At 37.9% G+C, this 11,631-nt stretch overlaps 2 protein-coding genes across 2 annotated transcripts; one reads left to right on the top strand and one right to left on the bottom strand.

Annotated features, from left to right (window-relative positions):
* Window positions 3,333–4,660, top strand: LOC18793490 (probable transmembrane ascorbate ferrireductase 3). The gene is made up of 4 exons (XM_007223436.2): window positions 3,333–3,600; window positions 3,753–3,801; window positions 3,886–4,085; window positions 4,180–4,660. The coding sequence occupies exons 1-4, from the start codon at window positions 3,436–3,438 to the stop codon at window positions 4,447–4,449; spliced, it is 684 nt and encodes a 227-aa protein (XP_007223498.2). The 5' UTR covers window positions 3,333–3,435; the 3' UTR covers window positions 4,450–4,660.
* LOC18789922 (protein OBERON 3) lies at window positions 7,830–11,357 on the bottom strand. The gene is made up of 2 exons (XM_020567621.1): window positions 9,213–11,357; window positions 7,830–8,546 (listed from the first exon to the last, which is right to left on the bottom strand). Exons 1-2 carry the CDS (start codon window positions 11,095–11,097, stop codon window positions 7,969–7,971), a joined length of 2,463 nt encoding a protein of 820 aa, XP_020423210.1. The 5' UTR covers window positions 11,098–11,357; the 3' UTR covers window positions 7,830–7,968.

Below are 11,631 nucleotides of genomic sequence, written 5' to 3'. Positions count from 1 at the left end.
TAGCATTAAGTAGGTTGAACCTGAAACAATAGAAGAGAAATAACAGAAAATAATTCATGGCTCTGTGTTATAGCCGTTGGGTGTCCAAAATAAGGTTTAAAATTAAAAGCTTCTTCTCTAAGAAAAGAACAGTGCATGATGATGATGGCAGGAAAATACTAAACTGCATAAATGGTTGGCTGGCTGGCTGGCTGGCTTGTATATACCAAAATCATTAGATTCCACCCAACACAGAAAGAGGCCAAAAAGAAAAAAACATTATAAATTTGAGTACAGTGTGGTGGGCACCACAATGTTCAACAACTTACCTGATTAATTCGTTCGTATATACAAAATTTGTAGGCCCGTTTTACATCATTTATTCCCGACATGTTAAACGCACAAATCTATAATAAAATGTAACTAGCCCTCTCTCTCCCTCTCTCTAATGAATGATTGAGTGTTGACACGTCAAGATGCTAAATTGAAATGTTAATTTGCTTATATCGCAAGAAAAATATGTACAACATCACTATTCTTTGTCATGATGCTAATTGGAGCTTAAAATGATGCGCTCTCATTATTTGACAATTTCTTTCCAGTTGGCTTACTCATTTTAAACTATTTTCATTTGGTTTGGTGAATGCTTGTTAGCAAATTATTTGTATTTTGGATTGGACTTTTATTTTGTTTAGTTGAACTCTTATTTTTATTTTTTTTATTTTTATATTACATTTTTATGTAACTCTTTATGGTAATGAAATGGGTTAATTGTTAAATAACGTGGGTGGTCTCCACATGCAAATTGGTGGTAAACTAAAGGATGATTGATGGCCAACCCTAAAGCATGAGTACAGTTGGGGTTTTTTTTGGAAATGGAGGGGTTTGGACGTTGGTGATTTGATGGGTCTCATCTCATTTCAGGATTTTAGCAATTTAGCCCCATTTGAATCACATTCGCCACTATCCTATCCTTCACTTTTCTATATATCATTTCATAAAATTTGCAACTTCTTGTTGTAACTTCTTTTCATGTGTTATTCACACCTATCTTATGATTGAGCCTCTGGAGTTTTTCAAAGTCAGAATCAGCACCACTTTTTTTTTAATATGTTTTTGTTTTTTTTTTTGGGGGGGCGGTTAAAACATAACGTTGTTTTTGATTGAGGACGCAATACAGTTCCTTCAAGTTCATGTCACTGATTGACCAAACTCCATGTAGCATCCTTTCGCTGCTTTGCTTAATGATGCCAATCCATCTTTCTATAACTTACAGCCTATATGCTATATGGTAGTTTTAACCTTTTTCTGTACTTGGCCATGGTTTTTAGCTGCAGGTTCCTCCCTTGTTGTCACTTGAACTCAAAGAATCAGTCAAATAATGTCTGATGTTGACTAAATAATATATATATATATATATGTGTGTGTGTCAATTAGTAGATAGTATTTTGACTAATTGAGTTATAATTTACTTGATATATCTTGATTAGCAAGTCATTTTCTTGGACAACTGTAAGAAGGAATATTTAGAAATGAGATCAATATCATCCACCCCTACTCAACTTTAGCATGGCCAAACATGTCAAGTAGTCGATGTATTCATATACAGAGACATGCGAACAAAAATACACGCCACTCACTGATGTTAATTTGATCCATCCCTTCCCTGTGTTGTTGTCGTCGTCTATCACATATACAAGGTCTACATATATATATATATATCAACGTTTATATAGAGCACGTCAAGAGTGGGCCAGAGGGTCCCAAATAATTAAAAGATATTACAAGACTCTCATGCATTGGAAATTTGAAATAACCCTATATTACAATCTTGATATTTGTGTGTAGAAATCTCTTTTTAAACCAAAGCCGGTCTCCTCCTATACACTACTCTGTGATATTGTACGTTTCACAGTAAACTAAATTCTTCGGAAATAGCGAAAATTACTTCCATTAAGTTTTTTTTTTTTTTTTTTTTTTTTTTACTAAGAAGACCTAAAAGCAATAAAAGACTCAATATGATATGAATACGTTTACGTGCAAAACAAATTTGTGCAGCACCTTCCTAAATCTGCCCAAAGTAAGTAAACTAATTGGCTTCTTAGAATACTAAATATTCTCAGTAAGAAAAGCATATTTCAAGGAGGAAAAAAATAAAAAGGTAGTGGGAACGAAATAAAAACGTCAAAGAAAAAGTGAGATGAAAGGCCAAGGTCATGGAAGGATGCACAACAAGTCTCCATCAAGTAGTTATGCTGAGAAAGCAAGCTCGGAAAAGAATGCTTATCTGACAACCACTAACTGTGTCATAGTTAATTATAATTTCTATACTAATCCCACAACAGATATATAAACATAAATATTTATATTTTAAAAAAGGTCACGACTCATGATTACGCAACAAATCGATAACATTTATTTGGCAGAAAAATGCTTGCATCAATGATGGCAAATCCATTCTCCTTTTTTTCTTCTTTCCCATTTCTGAAATTCAATTATTTCCTCCATATTGTATGTGCGAGTTTTTGGTTTTTCATCATAAGTATTAGTGGAGGTGGACGAGGGAGGGGCTAGATAGCAAGCGTGGTCCTCCTTAATGTCTAACTAAGTGCATGCAAGCTCATGAACATAATCACTAGTCTTCCCTTTTGTAGCAGAGTCCAAGGCAAATTGTGGAAATGTCTCCACACTCTCTTTATTTTGTGTGGCCAATTTTATCAGGAAAGGGATTGGTAACGCTTGTTTTGGTTAAAACTTTTTGCACCTTTTTCCCATGGGATCTTCTACAAATAGGGATTACAATCCAACAGTCTAATAATAACTTTGCATTAGATTAAACAGCTATTAAGGAGACCCTCATCATAACCCCTCATTCTAGCATAGCATAGCAGTAAGTATGGCCCTGTATTCTGTAATTCAATTTGATGGAGTTTAGATTGATAACTCAGAGGTTGGGCTGGGCCTTCAAGTGACTATCTCTTGCATATATATATACAGAGGCCTAATTCAGTTTTAAAAGATGGGCCAGGCTGACCCAATTGAAATCTTGGCCTAAGTGTGTAAGTTAGAAAAAAAAGCTAATCCAGTTTACCAAGCAAGGGCCAGGCCTTGTCTGTTTTCTTCTTTCTCTTATAATTGTTTGTTAAACTGTTAGGACAGAATAAATACCTTAGTACAATCAGAGCTGGTTTTAGTTTGTCCTTGTGATGCTTTGCTAAAGTTCAAAGTTTCGTCAGAAAATTCCAAAACCATCAGAGCAAGCAATCCCAAGAAGAAGGTAATTGTTTAAAAAACTATTTTCAAAAGAGATTTCTATCTATATATAACAACTGAACTGATTGAGCACAACACAATACTGCCAAATCAAAAGCAACCAAACATTCAAGATTAACCCATCAATCAATCGCCCTTCTAATCTCCCTATTAATTAATTAGTCAACTTAATTGCAATTTGCAATGCAAACTACTACTGTAACCTATAGGTACCAACGGTCAGCCTCTGGATTGACTGTGGGAGCACACTTGTTTGGCTTCTTAGCCATCATACTCATGCTTGTTTGGTTGCTGCATTACCGTGGCGGTTTAGACTATGATTCAGACAATTCAGATCGGGTTTTCAATGTAAGTAATGATTTATTAATTTCACCTTTGTATATAACCACTATTTAATTACTTACTTCATGGTGGGTTCTTGTGCTACACTTACAGCTTAGAGCTAGCTTTAGTAAAACTCAAAGTCCTTAACTTCCTTCGTTTTAACTTGGCATTGGCAGGTTCATCCGTTTCTCATGTTCTTTGGGTTTATTTTCTTTGCTGGTGAAGGTAATTAGGCTAATTTAACACATGTTACATGCATAGGATATAATTAATCTCGATTAATATTAATACGAGTTGGTATATGTTCAGCGATGATGGCATACAAGACGGTATTGTCGGCACACAAGGTGCAGAAGTACGTTCATGCCTTGTTCCACCTGATAGCTCTGTGTTCTGGAATCTTCGGGATATGCGCTGTTTTCAAATACCATGACATGAACAACATAGGAGACATGAATTCCCTCCATTCATGGATTGGCTTGTCCACCTTTATCTTGTACTGTTTGCAGGTAAGTACTACGTACATATATTTTATATATCATTATCATAAATTACACATTAGTTTGCTAATTATTAATTAATTTGAACATGATTGATTGGCAGTGGGTGCTTGGATTTGCTACTTTCTTGTTTCCAAGAGCTTCGGAACGGACGGCGATCAGAATTGTTCCATGGCATATGAGTGGGGGGAGGGCGCTGCTGTACTTGTCAATATGTGCTGCTCTAACTGGCTTGACACAAAAATCCACATTCCTTGGGGTTGAGCATGTGCTATCTCACAGAGAATCGAATCTGATCAACTTCACTGGACTATCAATCCTCCTCTTCGGCATCTTCGTTGATCTTTCTGTTGCTCTTGCCCGTTATGTGTGATTAATTCCTAATTATTTCTTCATTTTCGAGCCTTTACAGATGGATTATTGGATTGCACACATTAATTGGTTGGTGTGTTGTGTGCTTAATTATGTATCTCTTTTTTCTTTTGGCGTGAATCATTTGAGCGGATCTACATGAAGGTTCATATATATAATGTGACATGGATATAGATTTATGAATTCAATTATTTTTTATTCCATGGTTGAGCTAGTATCAGTCCATAATAAATACCATATTTTATTTTTATAAAGTTTGCACTGGCTTAATGGTAACACGTTTTATCCTACGCTCATCATCCTTAAAACAAAAGATATGTTCGAGTGGATATATATGTGTACACGTATGTATGCTGGCTTGTTAAAAGAACCAAAAGACAGACAAAGGAAAAAAGCAGTCTGAACCCGTTCTCCAATTTTTCTTTTTACCCAGAAAATATCTATCCAGCTGTTTTTTTTCTTCTTCTTTAAATTTGTACATTGTGTGCACAACACAATGATCATTAAACTTGTCCCTTTGAGGGTATTTGGGGTTTTGCTTACATCATTATATAACATAATTCATAATTCATTATATAATAGCATTACTCTTTGGAAAAGATTACTCGGCTGATACGATTGTAACTCCTTTGATTATAATCTGAGTATTAATTGGAACTGAGAGCCACAATCTCCCAAGCAACATGTATATATGCATCATAACTCTCTTTTTTTTGTTTTATATACACTTAATTCAACTCACTGATTTTTCTCTTAATGAATCAGCTAATTATTTATTAAGAGTGCAGAGGAATGGCACTAATTACGGCTCTGTTTTAATCGTGGATGTTAACCTTACCTTGCTCCTATTATGCATGTGGTGAAAATTAAAACATAGACACGAAACGTGATTCAATTTAATTGTCATAGAAAGCTATAATCAGCAAACCCTATAGCTGGAAAAACTTGCGGTCACATGATTGAAGCAACTTTCATGATCTAAATAGAGGAAGGACAAAAAAGATTCAAAGTTGCTTTCAATTTTCAATGGAACTTGTATTTTCTGTGCTTCATATGATTGTGATTCACGGCTTTACTTAGCCGTACGTGACAAACAAAGTGGCAAACCTCTCCATCCCTTTGGGCTTGCCACCTTAGGTTTTGCCGGCTAGACGGTTTCCCATATTCCATATATTTGGCGGCATCCTTCTCGTTCAAACAAAAAGGCTTCTCTTTTTAACTTTAAACATTGTTTACTGTCGGCAAAGCTTCAATTTTGCACATTGATCTTATCAAATTTGCATCCTTCGCCAACACCGGTTCTCTTCGCGTGTTGTTAAATAGTACTAACCCGTCATTCCATAATACTCTAATTAAGGTTGTAGCCCCGTCCCTTCTTTTGCTTCAAACAGACAACCACCGTCACAGAGGCTTAATTATAATGGCGCCGAAGAGCCGTAGCTACCAGATATCAGCAACCCCAGTTACAATATTTGTCCATTTGTTAGCTATAGCCATAACAACCCTTGTGCTTATTTGGCTCCTACACTTCCGCCATGGCCTTGCCCTCAACTCCTTCATCACAGAGAAAATTTTAAACGTACGTTGTTCACGTAAGCAAAATCTTGCATGCTCATCATATGTTAAGTTTATGTGATCATATTCATTTTTTCTGATTTTTACAGGTTCATACGCTTCTAATGGTAATTGGGTTTATTTTGATTGGAGGAGAAGGTAATGGAACTGATCAGGAGGTCCTCTATATAATCTATATATGTGCCTCTTAAAAGATTCCATCTTGTTAGTTAGCAGCATTAATTAATTTGAATTAACGACTGATTAGGTGCCAATTATTAGTGCAGCTATCATGGCATACAAGACAGTCCCAGGGAAAAGGAACACACAGAAAATGGTGCACCTGATATTGCATTTTCTAGCTCTGGTGGCTATAATCTTGGGGATTTATGCAGCTTTCAAGTTTAATCATGAATCGGGAATTCCAAATTTGCTCACCTTACATTCCTGGCTCGGCATAATCACCATCTCTTTATTTGGTCTTCAGGTTTTTTTTTTTTTTCCTACTGTCGATGCCTTGCCTATACAACAAATATTATTAGCCAATTAATTATTATTATTTTCTTGTAGTGGTTGTTTGCTTTCTTTGCCTATGTGTTTCCGGGTGCAGAATCGTCAGCAAGGGGAAATCTTGTGCCATGGCACACTTTCGTGGGCATGGTCATCTTTCTGCTAGCAGTATGCACTGCCGAGGCAGGGTTGCTGGAGAGGTTCCTTTTCTTAAGCATAGGGCGCACCCAAGAAACACTTATAATCAACTTCACTGGACTTTTGATCTTTCTATTTGCAGCCAGCGTCAGCCTCTCTGTCCTCCTCCCTCGACTTTACTAATTAATTAGCTAGAGCTTGTCATATTTCATGGTTTTGGTTTGTCAGTTAAAATAACATGCAATCTACCTATATATTCCTTTTTATTTATTTGTTAATTAATTATTTCATTTCTACATTCATAAAAGATTTGGTTAGTGAGCCAGATGGGATGCCTAAATGTATACTACAAATGAAAGCAATGAAATATTATTCTCTTGCTTTCTATCTGTCAAAGTATATTACCAAAATAATTGAAAGTAGATCGTAGGTGGGTATCTAATGATAATTTAGTCTCAGCTCGCAGCATCAGTTTACTTTAGCATAATAATGCTGGCTGTCCTTTTTGGGTGGATAATGGATTGGATTGGATTGTATGCACTCTATTGCAACTCTGCAATCACAAATGGCGTTTTTGCAAACCAATTTTGATTTATTTTTACAAAGGTGGGAAGAGGGCAGGGCAGTGGCACCAAAATGATCCTAGCCGCAATCAGCGTCACCTCATCTCAATGGTCCTAAATCCTAATTGTGGGATGGTATGAGTATCTATTGCTTGGCCAACATAGTCGTTGGTGGCGCATTACCTCCAAAGATATAGAACAAACAAATGCAATGCAAGACACATCTTCTGGTGCCAAGATATTATATACTCAAGACATAATCATATGATGTTTTATTTTATAGTAGCAAAAGACGAGGATATCTGGACACATGTTATGTCATTATGGCAAAGAGAAAAACAAATGTGCGGCATTGCTTAGCTCAAACTCAAACATTGCTATCCAAGCAGCAGCAGCAGCATAAAGTATTCCAGGGAGGAGAGAGAATATGCAGAAAGAATGATGCCAGGTCTAACTACAAGTACACATCAAATTGATTACAGTAACAGCTTCTGCAGAAGACTTCTGAAAAAGAAAGAATGATGCCCATAGAGTCAAATTTAAGATGCTTGGAAGCTAGCGAGGGTGGTGGTTATTTTTCTAAATTCTAGATTGCCAAGGACATGGAGGATAAAATAAAAAAATTTGCAACTGAGACAATCATTCACTTTGATTAGAAATAAAAAGCAGAATCCAAAAATCGAAATAACATTAATAAACTACATATAATTAGCACCATTGTCAAAAGAAACAAAAAAATCAAAGAACAAAAGAAACTACACCCGTTGCTGCTTTGTTGCTTCCATTCTCTCCAACAAGCCAGCAATCTCGGCTTGCATCCTAGTCTTCATGTTGTAATAGTCACAATGTGAACTTTCCAAAATTTTCAGCTCCTCCAATTTCTTCCTTCGCCTTTCCTCTGTCTCTTGCAGACACAGTTTGGAAAACTTTTTAGCATACTCTTCCTCCAACTTATCCGTCTTTGTTTGAATCATCTGACGGTACCCTTCTGCCTCTCTCCGCGCTTCATCTGCCTTGCCCTGGAACATTCTTGCTTCTGCTTCCTTTATCCTCACTATGCTTTCCAAGCTCTCAAACCCATCTATTTTTGGTAATGTTCCGAACTGGAACTCATCCTCGTTGCTTATGAGGGATGATTTGAGGTCATTCTGACGGGTATCATTTGACAATAAATCACATTGTATACTAGAACTTGTGTTATAAGCAGCATATTTCGGAGGTAAAGAAGCGGATTGTGAAAAAGGAGTTGCATCTTTTCTCAGGCTAGCTTGAGTGACTGCCAACTCTTTCGTGGATATGCGAGAAGCAGGATATTCTGACACTCCATCTGTATCTATTTAACAACGAAAAAAAAAATCCAGAGTTAGGCATGAATAGATACTGAATAACTCATATACTTAAGTTACAGACATGTTAGAACAAAAATATACACAATTCTTGGACATTATCAACTTCTCACAAGAAAAACCTTTCACAATATCTAAACTCAGGCGGTATGGAGATGAATTGACAGTGAAACCAAAAGGAAAGAAGAAAAAAGGCCAGAGAGAAAACAAAAGAGTAGCTAACGTGCGGTGAAGCCGTCACAATCCTCAATTAAGCAATTCAGAGAGTATTCTTTTCAAAATAGTTCCAATTACACTAGCCATCGAATATGAGCCATAGAGTACCCAATCAAGGTCCCCTTTACTGTTCCCACGTACTCTTTCTTTCACCTCACCACATTTTTCTCCTCCACTTATATTTGGGTGGAGTCTGACCCTAGCCCTCCCTATAATTTCATTACAGTAGTTATAAGAGATCATTCCCAACATGGAAGGAATAAGCCAAGTTTATGAGCAAGGCAGTTCATGCTCCATGAGAGAACCATACTCACTGTCCAAGACATGCATTTTAAAATTTCAGCTAATTACAATGAGGGCTAACAACAAATAGCAAGTAAATGAATAAATATGAAAGTTGAAATAGAAAAGGAAAGACGAAAATCTTGGGGACTTACAGTTAAAGAACTGAATAATGAAATTGCAGGCATCTGAGGGAGACATCATTTGGCTTCCAAGCTTGGAGATAATCTCCTCAGCCTTAATATGCAGTTCGCGGCCTTTAAAATCATCGCTTCTCCTAAAAATCTTCCTAACACAGTCAAGCTCCTTGATAAGGGTCTCTAGTCCCCAGTCCTTTGCACAGCACAGAAACACATCCTTAACGAAGCCAAACATTTCTGAAGCGTGACCACATCCAATGCAATGAAATTGCATCTCACTCGTCCCAGAGGGCCCCTTCAAGCTAGGACCTGGCTTAATGAGATTCCTCTGAATACCACAAGCAGCATGGCACCAATGCCCACAAACATCACAGCCAACCCAACTACAAGTATTACTAGCACAGTCAAAATTCAAACAAACAGGACACATACAGGAACTGCAAAAACCCTTATTTGCAGAGCAAACCTTGCAGTCACAATCCTCAACAGGCAATAAACTCTTGCAGTTCACATTCTTACATCTCATAAACGAGAAAATCTCCACCAACTCGGTTGTGGGAAGGCGGTTTTTGCCTGATACAAAATTCCCAAGACCCATTTTCACCGCAACCAAAATCTCCAATTGGTCTTTCTGGCACTTAGCAAGATTCTCCTTTGTAAGATCAGACCTTCTATGGAGCCGGTTTTGAAGGCTCACTAACTCCTCTTTCTTCTCAGGCATGGATATCAGATTCTTCAAGTATTCCTTGGTTGATAAGAGTGTTTCATCAGGAAGCTCCTGAATTATCTGAGCCATGACAGGTATAGACTCCGAAATAAGTTCGCGGAGAATTCTCTCCGGTCTAGAAAGTTTCCTGGCTCTCCCACCACCATCTACATCCTCCAAGCCTCTCAAACTTTCTGAACCTCTCCCTCTAGAATCCCCAGACTGGGTATCAATTTTAGGCTTAGCAGGCAACTCTGATGGGAAAAACGAAAGGTTGTCAGAGCTAGTTGTCCTATAAAGACTGTTATTACACGAATCCTTACGATTACTCTGCATCAACGAGTAAATCCCACCACCATGATTTGACAAAGCGACTCCATCTCCAATTGGCTTAAACCGACTATGAACTGACCCATTAGTCCCTTCTCCACAGTTCCAAATTTGATCATCTTTCCCAACCGAATACTCGTAATTCTCGGTCGAATTTCGCGTAAGCGAGCAACTGGGGTTGTGGGAAAAGGGGTGGGAATAAGAGTAAGATAATGAAGCTGCTGTGAAATCGTTGGAACAAGTGGTTTGTGTATTGTTAGTAGATGGTGCCAAAGATTGTACACTTCTGCTAGGTCTTGGCATAGCTGGAGGGTCACCATTTTGTAAGGCGTTTGAAGCAGTGAGAGAGAGCGAGACCTCAGGTAAGGCTAGAGAGAGATTCAAAGTCTCGAGCTTTGGCTTCTTGTCCCTGCGCTCTCTTTCAGTCTCCTCCACAAGCTCTCGCTTTGACCAATTCAGCCGAGTCTCGTTCAAATTAAGGAAATCTCTCTCTACCCATTTGTGATCTTGGCTTGAATTGGCAGAAACAAGGATTTCTTTACCTTTAAAGCTCTCTTTCTCCAAGGAAGTCAGCAAATTTGCCCCGGCAAACTCTTTCTCTAGAAAACCCAGTTTGGAACTATCGCAGAGATAGCTGAGAGTCAGCTCCTGGGAACCCAAGTTTCCTATTTTTGAGGATTTCGATTGAAACCCATCAGAACCCATGTCTGATTCTCTGAGAAAACCTATACCCTTTTCAGTAAAACCCATTTTCTCTTCTGGGTTGTCTTTGTTTTGCTTAGAGATATGGCGTGTGAGCTTGCTCTGGGAGGCCTCATCCTCACAGGCATGAAGACCATTAGCGCGATCCTTCTCGCCAAACATGGCCTTATACACAGGGAGGGATATAGAGATAGAGATAGAGATATACAGAGAGAAAGAGGGGCTTACCAGGTAAGAGAGAGAGATAGTGTGAAGGAGAGAAGAAATGAACGAGAAACAGAGAGGAAAAGGTCTACAGGGGCTGTTTGGAAAATAATGAAGAATCTGGGGTTGATTTTTCAACTCACTCGTTATGATTCTTCAGCACACCATAGCTGATATCTCGATTTCCATCTGCAACGGGCCAACGGCTGGATTTTTCAAGCGTTTACACCAAACTGAAACGGCGATACTTTTTCTGGTATTGTTGAATTACCGATCTAGCCCTTTGAGTTGGATAGAATTACTGAATCCTCTGCTTCGAGTCGGCTTCTTTTTAGGCGAATGCCTTGACTGGTGGTGCAGGAAGAGGGGGAGTGGGACGACTTTTTTGTATTTTTGGAGAAAAAAATGCATTACAATTGAGTTAGGCAAAATTAACGTTTACCTTCCTAAAAAAGGTGTTTAATTGCTTTCGATTTTGAGTCAAGGTTAGAT

The sequence above is a fragment of the Prunus persica genome, chromosome G1 (genome assembly GCF_000346465.2).
Source record: "Prunus persica cultivar Lovell chromosome G1, Prunus_persica_NCBIv2, whole genome shotgun sequence".
NCBI lineage: Eukaryota > Viridiplantae > Streptophyta > Magnoliopsida > Rosales > Rosaceae > Prunus > Prunus persica.
This window is presented reverse-complemented; position numbering and strand designations above follow the sequence as displayed.

Excerpts from the sequence above, each read along its gene's own strand:
- LOC18789922 (XM_020567621.1), bottom strand. The coding sequence starts at position 11,097 with ATGTTTGGCGAGAAGGATCGCGCTAATGGTCTTCATGCCTGTGAGGAT. Across the intron at positions 8,547-9,212 it reads CATTATTCAGTTCTTTAACT|ATACAGATGGAGTGTCAGAA; the intron begins GTAAGTCCCCAA and ends GTTGTTAAATAG.
- LOC18793490 (XM_007223436.2), top strand. The coding sequence starts at position 3,436 with ATGCAAACTACTACTGTAACCTATAGGTACCAACGGTCAGCCTCTGGA. Across the intron at positions 3,601-3,752 it reads ATTCAGATCGGGTTTTCAAT|GTTCATCCGTTTCTCATGTT; the intron begins GTAAGTAATGAT and ends TGGCATTGGCAG. Across the intron at positions 3,802-3,885 it reads TATTTTCTTTGCTGGTGAAG|CGATGATGGCATACAAGACG; the intron begins GTAATTAGGCTA and ends GTATATGTTCAG.